This window comes from Adiantum capillus-veneris, chromosome 10 (assembly GCF_014529385.1).
Source record: "Adiantum capillus-veneris isolate H3 chromosome 10, ASM1452938v2, whole genome shotgun sequence".
In the NCBI taxonomy this organism is placed as follows: domain Eukaryota; kingdom Viridiplantae; phylum Streptophyta; class Polypodiopsida; order Polypodiales; family Pteridaceae; genus Adiantum; species Adiantum capillus-veneris.
In genome coordinates this window covers 146,190,700-146,206,016 of record NC_140940.1, presented here as the reverse complement: position 1 = coordinate 146,206,016, position 15,317 = coordinate 146,190,700, and the positions used below count along the sequence as shown (strand labels likewise).

The 15,317-nt window shown below is 42.8% G+C and overlaps 1 protein-coding gene across 5 annotated transcripts in view; it reads right to left on the bottom strand.

Annotated features, from left to right (window-relative positions):
* The window catches only part of LOC147449805 (uncharacterized), an 88,321-nt gene extending 75,297 nt beyond the window's left edge, over positions 1 to 13,024 (bottom strand). For all 5 annotated transcript variants that reach the window (XM_086522169.1, XM_086522172.1, XM_086522170.1 and 2 more), the window contains exons 1-2: positions 12,751 to 13,024; positions 12,458 to 12,531 (exon numbers count right to left, since the gene is read on the bottom strand). In XM_086522169.1, the coding sequence (XP_086378295.1) occupies positions 12,458 to 12,531; positions 12,751 to 12,891 (215 nt within the window). In that variant the 5' untranslated portion in view covers positions 12,892 to 13,024. The remainder of the gene's footprint in view (positions 1 to 12,457; positions 12,532 to 12,750) is intronic.
* Positions 13,025 to 15,317: the final 2,293 nt, after the last annotated feature.

Genomic DNA, 15,317 nt, shown 5'->3' with positions numbered 1-15,317 from the left:
AATTCAAAAGCGGACTTGTCTTCTCAAGGGCGGCCACACATGGGCGGATTGAAGGGTCCGATTTGGACTTACCTACACAAGGGCAGCTACACATGGATGCCTCTCATGAGAGAAAGCAGCCCTTTTGTCCTATAAAAGGCCATTTCTACACACATTTCATAGTGTGAAGTTGATGCAACAAGGTGAGTGTGAGGTGGTGAGAGTGAAGCAAGGCGGGAGCTCCATTAAGGGTATAATCCCTTTATAAACTACTTCTTGTTTTGAAGTACTAAAGCCATTGAGTGGCTGCTTTCCCGTAGACGTAGCCCACATTGAGTTAACCACGTATATCGTGTGTACTCTCTCTCTCTCTCTACTCTATAATCTCGTGTATGTAAATTTGTCTCTCTCCATTAAGTAATCTACTCAATTATCTATTTAGCTACGTCTTATTTCCTAACAAGAGATACACAACACATGAGACGGAGAGTGGCGGAGTTCCACCCCGAGAGAGCACTAGCCTCAAACCTTGGTGCCCCTTCGGTATTTCTTTATATTGCTTGAACTCAGTACAACATATATCTTCATAAGTTCAAATAATCTGAACTCACAAATTATAAAAGGGAATAAAGCACTCATAAAACTATAAAAGCAAGGGACACAAGAAAAGAAAAGAAAAACAAAAACAAACAAACTAAATCACTTTATTTGCTACGAAACAAAACTAGATAAAAACAAAACATTATTAACTTGAAAATGTTTTTAGAAAAGGCATGTTTAAAATAAGTTGACGCAACTTACTTGGCTTAAAACAAGTACTCAACTTTAAGCAAAAAAGGATAAAACATCTTAAAAACTTAATCCTAGAAATCAAACTTCACACAACAACTTCTAAAGGAACACATTCTTAAGTCCTCAGGTAAGCTAAATACGAAATCGGAAAATAAATACTACTTCAAACCTACGAAGAGCAAAGAACCAAACTTGACAATATGTGATCTCAACTTCGTTGCTTGTCCAAACAGGAAGAATAAGATTATCACCTTTATCATGCATAGCTTGGACAACAGCTATTACATCCCTACTCACGTCGTTAGTGCCCAAGAGTAGTTGCAGGTTTGTATAGAGGTCATTCATGCTTTGAACGTACTCTACAAAACCAACGAGGTGAGTTTCTATCACCCTCCGGAGGTGATGGGCATACTCAGCCATGATAAAGGCTAGCATTTGTCAAGTTATAGTAAAAATACTAGAAGAGCTAAAGATCAAAACAACAACATAAAGTGTTATTAAGTCAAACAATAAGTGGGTTTTTTAGCTCCCCACTTCTATTGAATTTACTATTGATTATCTTGAACATTCCAAAGGAAGAAATATTAAAAATAAACTTACTACGATGCAAAAATGAACGAACGTTTTTCATGATTCTTTTGAATGAGTATCCTTTTTCAACTAGTAAAGAAATAAGATGGCAAGATTGAACAACAAAAGCAGATTTACTAGAACAAAGACAAGAAAATCTAAATAGTTGAGAGAAAATGGCACCACTTAGCTAAAAGAGAAATGTTTGAAGAAATGTGAGACATACGGATGATATTTAGATTGGCATATTCTGGTTCAAGGCACTTATCATAGATATCTACTTCTAATCCCAAGGGAGTCTGAAAAATCTTAAGGTCTAAAAAGGCACAACAATCACTATTTGTGGTACAGTTAAGTTCAACAAACTCCTTGGGATAAATTCCTCCGCCTACAGAACTCGAATTCAAGTACATAAAATCTTGAAAAGAAGGAACGTCAAGGACAAAAAGATCATCTACAAAGTGTCTTACATTGCATAACTTGTGCAAAAATATTGGGCAAGTGTTGGCAAGGACAAGACGCTCCATAAAATCAAACTCGTAAGTAAAAAGATAAAAATTAGCAAAAAAAAACAGCACAATTGGTGCCCATAGGGATACCAATTGTTTGCTTGAAAAGAGAGTCGCCGATGGTTATATATAAATTGTCCAAAAGAAAATCTAACCAAGATATGATGTCAATGTCATCTACAATCCTGGTGAATCTCTTTCTTCCTTTGTCTACATCTACATTCTTACTTTCCAGCCATAAGAAGTCAAAGTTCAAAGTTGACTTTTCTAGTAGCAATGCCTTGTACCTATCCTTCTCAAGCTTATACGCAAAAACTTTAGGAATAAGAGACTTGATTCTAAATTTAAGGTCCTCCAAATGTAGCTTCGTGTATAACGTTGTAAAGTCAAAAGTTTGGAGACATAAAGGAGAAGATTTCTCCTTAAGGCTTCTTGAAGAGTTCAAAAACTTTAAAACAGGAATCACACCTACTGAATCATTTAAAATCCAACTTGAATCAATAGGTACGTCCGCTTCCTTTAGCATATTTTTCCACAATTCATTTACGCTAGGTAAAATGGCTTTGAAACAATAACTAAGGCATTTGGAAACCTCAGTCAAAGAGGTGTTACAAGAAGCAGCTATAAATCTAGGCTTTATAGGGTTCTTGTGGAACTTCCAAACGGTATATAAAAAAGGTAACTTGAAACCAAAAGACTTACAAAAGTCTTGATGTTTCAAGATAACCTCTTGCATTGAAAGATCACCATCATTGTAAGCCTGAGAGTTTACTTCACCTAACAAGCATTCTAAATAGAACTTTTAGCATGTAACAACAAAGTTATTAGAGCACTTATCTATGTAAGAGATTACAAAATCACGATGAAATTTCCTAAGAGCATCACGATCAGAAGAAGATAAGCTATTCCTTCTTGAAGAAACATTCCTAGAGCAAGATGCTAATTTCAAAGAAGCTTTCTTGAGGACTACAGACTTCCAATGGATAAAAATACCATGAACTCCTAAAGACTCCTCAAACTTTACTACAAAACTAGAAATTCCTTTCTTTATGGCTTTGAGAAGGCAAGAGTCGTTTGAGGAACGGAGCCTATATTTAGTACATCTTGAGAAAAGTTCTTTCAAGGAATCTGAAGGAAGAATAGAACAATCGGCAGTAACTACATGACCCAAAGCTCCATTTACGTAAGAAGAAAAGGCAATTTTACTACAAGGGCAATGAATACTTGAGATTGCTAGCCTTTCTTGCTTTTTAAGATTACGTCCTATGTCACTATAGTTGAAAGCTTTTTGTCCTAAAGTTTTCACATATTTGAAAGCTACGACGGGATGGTTCCATACCTTTCTCACACAAGGAGGGAGAGCATCCAAAGCTTCTTGAGATCTCAAAATAGAGCTTAACCCAATCTTTTCTAGGTCAAGGGAGGTAAAGATAGTTATCAACAAATCTTTCTTTCCAACCAAGGGATTTTTCAGACTAGGACACTTGGACTTCAGTAATTTGCCTAACAGTACTCGAAGTTGAGTACTATGAGACTCTCTTAGCTCCAAATTTCCATAAGAGTAGTTCTCAAGGGTATACAAGAGCTCAAATAGGATCCTTATATTATACCTTTCAAATAATTTATAAGAAAAAGAACACAATTCCATGGCTCTAGATAGGTAAATCAATCTCCGTTTGAAATCTTTATAAGCAAAAATTATATGGTTAGAAGGGTTATCACTCTCAATTCTAGAGATTGAAGCCCTAGGGAGTACTTTGGTTATAGTCATCCATGGTCTCTATGGCAAGCATTTTCAAGTTGCCCCATTCTGACAAGATCCGGACTTCACAGAGAGAAGTCATAGAACTGCGTGCAGATATTGTCTTGAATGTTGGCCAAGTCCTTGGAGCATGCGGTTGTCGCGATTGAACTCCATCATTGCATAGCATTATCTTTAAGAAATCCCGCTGCTCCAAAAATCTTGGATTCTTCTATATAGTTTCACAATTTGATTGTCGTTCCGTCATCCTTGAAATCTTTAGGTTGGTTAGGCGCGTATCCCGGGTACGGATAATATGGGTATCCATATGGGCTCCAACCATTGTAGCATGGTGGCAGTGGCGGTGGAGGCAACAGTGGTGGCAAAGGTGGTTGCACTGGATCAAGGTCAGATGGCTGCACCATATTCCTGAAGACTCCCCTGATCAGCACAAACGGTTGGAAGCTCTCGTACTTTCTAGTGCTGGAGGAGGATGTACCACCCGGGGCATCCGAGGGGATAACATGTAATTCAAAAACTGTTGAAAACTTTGCAACATTGGAAGATTCTATTGAGGATGTCGTGAAAGAATGTCGCGAAGCTCGTCGAGGAGAAGCTGCAGGTACTCTGCCGAATCCATGAACGCCATGTGGTCGTCAGTTCTTTATGGCTTATGCCCCGTAAGATAGAGCGATGAAGACATGAGCATGCCCGATGCGCGACGGACTAAGGGTGAGAGTGGGTAATAAGTCCGAAGCAAGGACACACAGATTCTTGGTGGAAAAAAAAAAATCGGACGCACCAATTTGCTATGTTTGCTCTTTGATAAGACCGGTATGCTTTCAAAAAAGCACACGACTAGAGCTCTGATACCATTGTATACACGACACACAAGACGGGGAGTGGCAGAGATCCACCCCGAGAGAGCACTGGCCCAAAACCTTGGCGCCCCTTTTGGTATTTCTTTACATTGCTTGAGCTTAGTACAGCAGCCTAAGGCTCTTGCTCTGCTTCCCATCCTGCGTGAATGCCAATGAGGAGGCCCTCCAATGATATTTGAAGGCCCTTGGCCTCTCAAAAGCAGTTACATGAAAAGCTACAACCCCCAAAAGCCGGCGCTAAAATGAGCCAACGAAAAATACGAAAATCCGTACAGGTGCCACGTCAGCAGCCAACGCAAAACGCGGAATTCCGGATAGCCTATCAACGCAATCTACGAAGCATTCATATAGCTATTGCTACGTCATTAGTTTGCTACCCAGAGATTGAGTGTAACAAACTGCTAACATGTCAAAGCCCTAAAGGAGGCCAACTTGCAGATGTCGGCCGAGGGGCCTAAGCCCTAAGAAGAACAAGTAACAGAAGAAGAAGTTCTACCAACTTATGGGGACCTCGTCTGATGGGGCCCCAAGTGACATAAAGGATTAAAATAAAGCAGGACCCACACACACAGGAAAAACTCATGACGTGGCAGATTTTTGAAAATTGCGTTGGCATGATGACGTGGCAAACTGTACGGATTTCCGCGTTTTGCGCTGGCTGATGACATGGCAGTTGTACGGATTTTCGTAAATTACGCTGGCAGCTTTTGGCATTGCTTTTTGGACCAGAAGCTTTTGAGTTTTGAAGGCTTTTCACTGTAACTGCTTTTCAAGCCAAGGGCCTTTAAATATGAGGTTAGGGCTTATTCTTTGGCATGCTTCCTGGAGAAGGTGCAGAGTCAGGAGTACCCGCTTGTACTGTGTTGATGCAATATAAAGAAATACCGAAAGGGGTGCCAAGGTTTGGGGCCAATACTCTCTGGGGTGGAATTCCATCACTCCGTGTCGCATGTCGTCTCTCTCTTTCAGTTCATTTGTTATTGAAGTGCTAAAAGTCTATTCAGTCTGTTCTTTTCTATTGCCACGTGGTGCCCGTCTTGTGGCAGTGGTATCAGAGCATCAGGCGTGTGCTTTTTTGAAAGCATACCAATCCCACAAAAGAGCAGACAGAGCTTTATTTGAGGTATCTTCGCCCTCCAACCCGAACTTATTAGCTACTTCCACCCTTACTTCATCGCGCATCGGCGCGCTCCCTTCTTCACCGCTCATGTCTTACAGGGCATAAGCCATTAAGATCACTTGCAAGAGAAGGATCCAAGATTTGTTTCGAGCTGCTGTTTTTCTCAGAGACAGTGCCATGCAGATATTGATGTCTACAGCTACCAAGCCGCACACTTCGAAGGACTTGGCAAGCTTTCAAGAAAACTTTCGTCCGAAGTTATATGGTTTCTGACATCTTCCTTCCGAGTGCAACTTCTGGCAGTGTGGGGTATCTTGAAATGCTTGCCATGGAAACCCTAGCAGATTATAACTTGAAATTTTCTCGACATCTCTCAGTAGATGTCTCTTCACGAGCAGATGACCTTGGAGGTCCAATGTGATTGCTATCTTGGGACTGCCATCGCCGCCAAAGAAACACTGTTTGTCCGAGAGCTGATGGACCATGCTGTGCTCGGCTACGACCTTACGGAATGAACCTAACTCTAATTTTTGGTGCAAGTTCTAGGATGGAAAGTCAATCGACTTTTCGAGCTTGATTGATGTCGAGATTTCTTTTAAGTTTGACTTCTGTTTGATCTTGTTTGGTGATCTTGTTTGGAATCTGTTTGAAATGGATGGTATTTGTTTTGAACCTGTCTTGGTGCCGATTTGAACTGTTTGACTCTGGTTTTAATACTGGTTTAAATGATTGGTGATTTTACTCCCGGGTGGAGTAGTGAGAAAAGATGTTTGAGATTGCTTGTTCATACTCATGGCCCGGACCCTTGTGGTTATTAGCGGGGGGAGTATTGAATGATTGAAAAGTGTTGTTTTTACTCATGGCCCGTACCCTTGTGGTTATTTATGGGGGCAGTATTGTTGTTGTTACTTATGGCCCGGACTTGCATGGTTATTTATGGGGGGAGAATTAAGAAGTCTGAGCAGTGGTTACTCTCAGCACCTCCAAACAACGCAGGCTGCAGACTGGGCGGCGTTTGGTTGTAAAAGGCCTCTATATCTCATGGCCCGAACCTTTTTAGGTTATTTGCGGGAGGAGTGATGAGGGAGTCGTTAAACAGCTCATGGCCCGGACCTGGATGGTTATTTGCGGGGGGAGTGTTCATCGACGGCTTAATGTTTCTATGTCTTGTAACATGCATATGTGAGCATTTGTGTTGCAGTGTGATGTGTCAATTCTGAATATTCCTAATTGGATGAGATTGCCTAGGTATGTAATTTTAGTGCATCACCCGTGGAAGATCAGTACGGTCTGGGTGTGATGGCTAATTTTACTACGCAAGAATATCAAGAGTTCTGATATGGACGAAAGGAGAAGCTAACTCCTTGATCAAAACAGCCAAAAGGAGAAGCTAACTCCTTGATCAAAAGAGAAAAAAGGAGAAGCTAACTCCTTGATCAAAACAGCCGAGAGGAGAAGCTAACTCCTTGATCAAAAGAGCAGAAAGGAGAAGCTAACTCCTTAATAAAAAGAGCATATTGATTGTCCCTCGCAATGTACCTCGGAAATTTTTGAGCTAACTTGAGTTGTTTTGCAGATATGTTGTAATCGCGGACGATTACTCTGTTTCAAGAAGGGGAGATGTAACAAACTGCTTACGTGTCAAAGCCTTGATCCTCCTTGATCAAAAGAGCAGAAAGGAGAAGCTAACTCCTTAGTAAAAAGAGCATATTGATTGTCCCTCGCAATGTCCCTCGGAAATTTTTGAGCTAACTTGAGTTGTTTTGCAGATATGTTGTAATCGCGGACGATTACTCTGTATTCGCGGACGATTACTCTCTTTCAAGAAGGGGAAATGTAACAAACTACTTACGTGTCAAAGCCTTGAAGAAGGGGGCCAACTTGCAGATGTCGGCCGAGGGGCCTAAACCCTAAGAAGAACAAGTAATAGAAGAAGAAGTCCTACCAACTTATGGGGACCACGTCCGATGGGGCCCCAAGTGACATAAAGGATTAAAATAAAGCAGGACCTACACACAGGAAAAACTGATGACGTCGCAGATTTTCGAAAATTGCGCTGGCATGATGACGTGGCAAGCTGTCCGGATTTCCGCTTTTTGCGCTGGCTGATGACGTGGCAGTTGTACGGATTTTCGTAAATTACGCTGGCAGCTTTTGGCATTGCTTTTTGGACCAGAAGCTTTTGAGTTTTGAAGGCTTTTCATTGTAATTGCTTTTCAGGCCAAGGGCCTTTAAATATGAGGTTAGGGTTGATTCTCTGGCATGCTTCCTGGAGAAGGTGCCAAGTCAGGAGTATCGGCTTGTACTGTGTTGATGCAATATAAAGAAATACCGAAAGGGGCGCCAAGGTTTGGGGCCAATACTCTCTAGGGTGGAATTCCGCCACACCGTGTCGCGTGTCGTCTCTCTCTTTCAGTTCAGTTGTTATTGAAGTGCTAAAAGTCTATTCAGTCTGTTCTTTTCTATTGGCACGTGGTGCCCGTCTTGTGACATTGAGTGTGTGTGTGTGTGTGAGCGCGCGCCAAGCACGTCAATTGGTGCTCATCCATAATATCTTTGCAGGATGCACAATGCCTTGAGGATCCTTTCACTTATTCTAAATTGCATGCTGCGTTGCTTGCATTGGGTCATTGGTGATCTGCCGCTTGGGAAGGACTTACTGTATAATTCTTTCTCTCCTTTTGGGATGCTCTTAAACAACCCCTGCTTTTCATGTTTAATGCGGCATTGGCTAAAATGTTGGTACATCGCATTAAGGACCATCTGTTTACAGGACTCCATGAGGCTCAGTATGGTTTCATTCCTCGTCGTCAAATCATGGACAATTTGGCTAATGTTATGATTGGCATTGAGTATGCTAAGCACACGTAGCAGGATGTGTTGGTCATGCAAGTTGATATCGAAAAGGCCTTTGACACTATGCTATGGGACTTCATTGCTGCCACGATGAAGCGTATAGGGTTTGGTCCTAAATTGGCCAATGTGGTTTATTTCTTGTACGCTTGTAGTACTTCTTCAGGGATCCTGAAAGGTGAATTGACAAACTCATGGCCACTTGGTTGTTCGGTTAAGCAAGATTGCCCCCTTAGCGCTTTGTAGTATGCTATTGCCACTCTCCCCTTGTTGATGTATCTTGATCACTTGACCTCTGCGAAGCGTCTTCATGGTTTGCAGTTACCCTCGAGTCATACCTTTATTGGGCAGGCTTATGCGGATGACTCGTTGTTTACGCCTTGCAACCAACACAGTGATGTTCAAGTGATTATGGAAGCTTTGGAATTGTTTGGGATTGCGGCTGGTCTTAAAGTCAACTTTCATAAATCGAAGCTTTTGCCACTTCATTCCTGTGATTAGCATACTCTAATGTGGCCAGGTGAGATTGTTTCTCCAAATGTAATCACCACGCATTTGGGATACCCAATTGGATGGAATGTCACTCACACGCAAAAAGTAGATTGGGTTATGCATCGCTTGAATGTCAAATTGCATTATTGGAAGCTATCTACTTGGCCAGCATGTCCGCCTACGAATCGTTCACAGTATCTTGATGGCATATGTTCAATTCTTTTTGCCATTGTTACACTAGCCTCGCCACTATCTTGATTCTCTCATGTCAGCCATTTTGTCGCTGTGTGGCGAACTCATGCACACAAAAAAGGCCTGCGTTTGATGTCGATGGCAAAGGTTTGTACACCCAAACACTTCGGTGGTCTAAATATCTTGGACCAGCGTATGCATGTTCTTGCTAGGAAGGCTATGCTATTGCCTACATTTGCGCAACAATCTCAACCTTGGACTCTTATGTTTGCACACTTGAGTCAGCATGTTGTTACGTCCTCATTTGGTCACTAGCAATCATTGATTTGAGAGGTTGTATTTGGTAAGATAAACGGGCATATTCCTCGATGTCCGCTTGCTTCCACCTTGCTGTCACTTGGAAAGAGGTTACGATCCATCTATCGTGGAATGCTTGGAGGGACGTAAATTCGCTTCGTCTGGAGAGTCTTCATTGGAGCCGGGCTTTCTCTCTTACTTTGGTTGACCACTCGCCTCGCCAGGCGTACTTCCTCTCTTGCCATGGCATTCGGGTGGTTGAGGATGTGGTGGATGCAGCCAGTTTCACTTTGGAGTTTCCCTTCGCCGCTCACCGATTTGGATTGGGCATGCATTACCGCCAGTTCCAGAGAGAATTGCAACAAATCTTCGGGAAATGCCCTTTCAGGGATATTTCTGCGGGTCGAGTTTATGCTCTTCTTCTCCCTCAACCTTGGCTTGCTGATCATTGTAACGCTCTTTGGCACATGCATAAATCTGATATCTGGTGGAGGAAGCTTCTATCTACCTTATGGAAAAGCCATTTGCCTTTGAAGCAGCAATTGTTTCTTTGGCGTTGTTTGCTTGGTGTGCTCCCGGTTGGCACTTTTCTTAGGACACGCCATATCTGCCCTTCATCTTGTCTCCGTTGCTCGACTATAGAAGAGGATGGAGGATGTTTTTCACCTGTTGTGGGATTGTTGTATTACTCGAGATTTCCTTCCGAGTATCAGCATGCATGCGGCTCCATTTTCCCACGACGGTCTTCCATTAACGGTTTGGGCATTTGGTATTTTCTCGCCGGCGTTGCAGCGCTTCACGTCTTCTTCATGTGGGTCAGGTTTTGGGCTTACTGGAGCCTATGGCGACAGCATAATGGCTACATCACATTCATGCAGATCCCTTCCTGTTCTTCAAGCTCTCTCTTAGGCAGTCTTTAGAGTTTGCCTTGGAAGTTGGTGATATCACTGCAGAGATACATCAGCTTTCCTATGAATGCTTTTAGCCATTTTGTACAGCATAACACTTTTGTGTTCCTTCCCTTGTACCTGATCTTTTTGGTGGGTTTCCTCGCTTTGAGGTTTCCCACAGCTATATAAATCAAATTGATTTACAAAAAAAGTGTGTGGTCCTGCTCTATTTTAATGCCCCTAGGCAATTGAACCCCATCGGACGGGGCCCCGTAAGTTGGTGGGAACTCTTCTTTAAAAATAGACCACTCGGCATGACTTTGCAAGTTGGTAAAACTTCTTATGCTTCTACTTCTTCTTCTGTTGCTTCTTTACTTAGGGTTAAGGCCCCTTGGCCGAGATCTGCAAGTTGGTTCCGTTTTTTAGTGGCTTGACACGTCAGCAGTTTGTGAAAAGATCTGCCTTTAGCTTCTTTCGCCCTTCCCGTAGCTTTTTCATCAAACTGACAAGAAACAAAAGGCCATAGCATTGCTTCCAACTCACGACCTTGATGGACAAACAACGATGGAGCCAAGTTTCACAAATTGTTGACGTGTCAAACACTAAAGATAAAGGGGGTTAGGACTCCCTGACCCTAACCCCAGCCTAACAAAAGAAGTCCTAACCAACTTACTAAAGCCGGCCGTGGGGCCTAGAACCTCAACTAAAGACAAAAGGGGTTAGAATTAAAAATCCTAACCCTACCAACTAAAGACAAAAGGGTTAGGATTCCTATCAACTTACAAATCAGTGGCCAAGGGGCCTAAACCCTAAAAAGACCAAAAGAAGTCTATTTGTGTAGCAGATGATGATGTGGCTGGACTGTACGGACAAGTTGCGGAACCTGCTAATGACGTGGTAGCGTTGTACGAACAGCCACAAGGGCACTTGTCTTTGGGTCAGTTGCTTTTGGATCAGCTGTCTTTCATGCAACTCCTTTTGAGAGATAGTGACATCCCATTACACCAAACCTTGGGATGAATTCAAACACATTTCAGAAGTTTCAAGTTGCCTAAACCAGAAAGGTTTTTGAAGGTCTTTAAGGTTTTTCTAACAATAAAGATTGTTCCTTGGGGTGACTTTTCAAAAGAAATGCACCACGTAAAAGAAACACATAAAATGTTGCTCCCCCATCTTTCTATATTGATGAGGTATCAGCTATATTGATAGAGAGGAAAACAGAGGTGCACAATTATCAGGCACTTGGATACCCTTGCTCCTTCATGTAGATGATACTGTGAGTTACATTAATAGAGGGATATAGAGGTGCACGGTTATCAGGCCACGAGAGCACCAAGCATGTGAGCAAAGAGGACTCCTTACATTTGAATGGCTGACTCACATTTTAAATATGCCACCATGGTGCCTCTATCAAAGTCTTGCCATGTAGGAGATCCGTCTGATATATAAGATACCCAGCAATAAAAACTCATGGCTGCATGGAATCAATACACATATCCTTTAAAGAAGGCTCCAACACCTGGCTATCATATGTGTCCATAGATCCAAAAGTGTTGCCCCACCTGTTCTTTTAGGAGTGGATGTGTGTTGCCATGAGACCCAAACCATCTCTGACTTGAGGTTACTTTATTCCAAAGCACAAGTGAATGGATTGAGCAATTTGAAAAATTGCTTTAGAATTCCAAGGTTGAAGGCAGTAAAGGTATGACATACAACAGCATAGGAATTATGATTGCTTGAGTTGCTTTTAGCCACACATGAAAAGCCCATGCCTGCAATTTTCAAAAAGCAAACTTATCCATAATCTTGCCAGAGATTTAAGACAGCAACCGATTGACACTAACATCTATGTCCACTGGATAGCCAAGGTGTCTACACACAGTATGTTTGTTTTCTACAAGTCCCTACCACCCCAAGGCCTACAAATGCAAGTGCATATAGAGACCATACTTCTATTGCTTGATTCTTGCGATGTCTCAGTGGAATGGACTTAGCAAGCTTAGGGTAGTTGAGAACCCACAGGTAAAGAGTATTGAGTGTAAGTCCCAATGCAATTAGAATACGTGCCAATGGAGCCAGCCAGCACTTCAAGCAAATATCATGTTAAGATTTTGGGTAGTTTGTAAAGATTGATGGCTTACCTGAGGTGTTCAAACTCATCCTTAAGCAATGCAGCAATTCTCCCTTGCTCTTCTGCTTTCTCGATCTTGGATCCCTGGAAAATGCAGAATACCGACACTTAAAGATGAAAGAGGGTGCATGCTTGGTTACCCAAGATATGAGAAAGAATACGTTGTGCGCGTGCACATGTGCCACACACACACACAATGGTGCCCTAGTCCGATTCACCCAAACATACAAGCAAGCCTTCATTGGAAGATAACGAGTTCATACAGCTGCTTCACAACTACGACAGTGTCAAAAAAACCCTTACCTGGGTTGCAAGGCGGGAGAAAATGGATCGCAGAAGGGACTGGAGCTTGGCCATGACAGGCACCTCCTGCAGAGCTACCAGCTCCTTGATGATGTCCTCGTCCGCACCCATGCCCTGCAAGATCTCCGATGCCGCAGCCATGGAGATAATGGTATCGGTAACGTTACGATTTGCAGAGGGCAGGATGCGAAGCCGACGGTAGTGAGTGTCGTTGAGCGTGTAATGCTGGCCACCTTTGTTAGACAGACGCGACCCTCCAAAGAATTCTCATCGATCGTTTATTTTGCACGTTGAATTTAAGTGTATAATATATATATATATATATATAGTTACTAACATAATATGTCGGAGGTAGTAACCCTATACACGTGTCTTTATCTACGAGATGAAGGCTAAATGCCAAAAGTGAGAGAAGCACGCGATAAAGAGGGGGAGCGAGAGAGAGAGAGAGAGAGAGAGAGAGAGAGAGAGAGAGAAGCAGTCGAGGCGGTTGGCCGTACTTTTATCTATATATATACAAATATATATATATATATATATATAGAGAGAGAGAGAGAGGTTTTTTTCTTTTTTTCCCCGGAGCACTTCGATCATTTAACAATATGCTTATATTTTGAGTTTTTATAAATTATGTATTTTAATAGCCCAAGAGAAGCATTTTGCCAATCATGGTTCAAACTATGTTCTAGAGTCTGTATCTGTTCTTTGATTTAGTCGAGTCATTTGTTGTGGTCTACTGTTGCTGTTGTGTCTCTCTGAGCTCAATTGTTGTCTATTGTTTCCTGTTTTCACCGTGTTTTGAGTAAGATTGTCACGCACATTGCACTGAGGAGCACCCACTGTAGAGAGCACGACACATGATCTACGCTACAGGTGCTCTCATTTTGGCGATCACGGTGGGACCTCAACTGAAATCTCAATCTGTGAGGTAGAAATCTTGAAGCTATTTGGGTCTATCTAGCTTCGCCTACCTTGCCTTGCACTGTTCTCCTCTCACCTGGTCGACCTGGTCGATTCCTCCCTCACCCTAGTCATCTCTCGCCTTGGTCCAACCAGTCCTCGTCCCTGGTCTAGTCCTCCTTGACCCTCGTCTAGTCCTCGTTCGACCCTGGTCTATCCTCCTCGTCCCTGGTCCAGCCTGGTCTAGTCACTTGCCTGGTCTAGTAGAGTCTAGACTAGACTTCAGCCAGTTCAAGGTTTTCTTGCCCAAATCTTGGTTGGATTGGTGGTCACTGCATGACACATAAAAGGCGGTCAGTCGAGCGTCAAAGCGCACTATTGAGCCCTCTGAAGTAATATAACAGAAGATGACCTTGTTAGGAAATAAGACGTAGCTAAATAGATAATTGAGTAGATTACTTAATGGAGAGAGACAGATTTATATACACGAGATTATAGAGTAGAGAGAGAGAGAGAGAGAGAGAGTACACACGATATACGTGGTTCACCCAATGTGGGCTACGTCCACGGGAAAGCAGCCACTCAATGGCTTTAGTACTTCAAAACAAGAAGTAGTTTACAAAGAGATTATACCCTTAATGGAGCTCCCGCCTTGCTTCACTCTCACCACCTCACACTCACCTTGTTGCATCCACTTCACACTATGAAATGTGTGTAGAAATGGCCTCCTTTTATAGGCCAAAAGGGCTGCCCTCTCTTATGAGAGACAGCCATGTGTAGCCGCCCTTGTGCGAATAAGTCCAAATCGGACCCTCCAATCCGCCCATGTGTGGCCGCCCTTGAGAAGACAAGTCTGCTTTTGAATTCGGCCACCGGCCACCGGCCATTGACTTCTGACCACCGGCCACCGGCCATTGACTACCGACCACCGGCCAACCGACCGGTTATTTTCCGACCACTTTTCGACCGCCGTCCGGCCATAATATTCCGGCGAAAAAGAATATTCCGGCGAAAAAAGTCTCGGGGGCCTTTAAAGTTGCCCCTGATTCTTGTCTGTGAAAATTTTCGTTTCCGGTGAGTGATTTTCCTTCACGCACAATGGCTTCTCCTCATAATGGGGGCCTTACAAATGTGCGCTTTTACCACAGAAAATTGCAAGGGTAAATCAGGCTCCATACTTAACAATCTCCCACTTGGAGACTGATCTCCAAACCAAACATGTGACTGCTTTCCATTCTGGCTTCTTATCCTTGAATGCTGATTGAAGATGAGCAAAAGCTCAACTTCTCCTTGTTGACCACCTTTGTAAACATGTCTACAGGATTTTCACTTGTATGCACCTTTCCTAGCTTTAGTTGTCCCTCTTCCAAAAGAGTGCGTATGAAGTGATATCTCACCTCAATGTGCTTTGTCCTTGAATGAAAGGCTGAGTTCTTCACAAGATGGATAGCGCTTTGGCTATCACTGTACAAGACACAATTGTCTTGTTTGAATCCAAGCTCTTCTAAGAATCTGTGAAGCCACAGAATTTCTTTGCTTACCTCCGTCATTGCTACATACTCTGCTTCCGTGGTAGAAAGTGAAACCACTTTCTGCAGCTTTGAAGCCCAGCTTACTGCTGTGCCTCCAACCGTGAACACATAGCCAGTAGTGCTCCTTCGAGTATC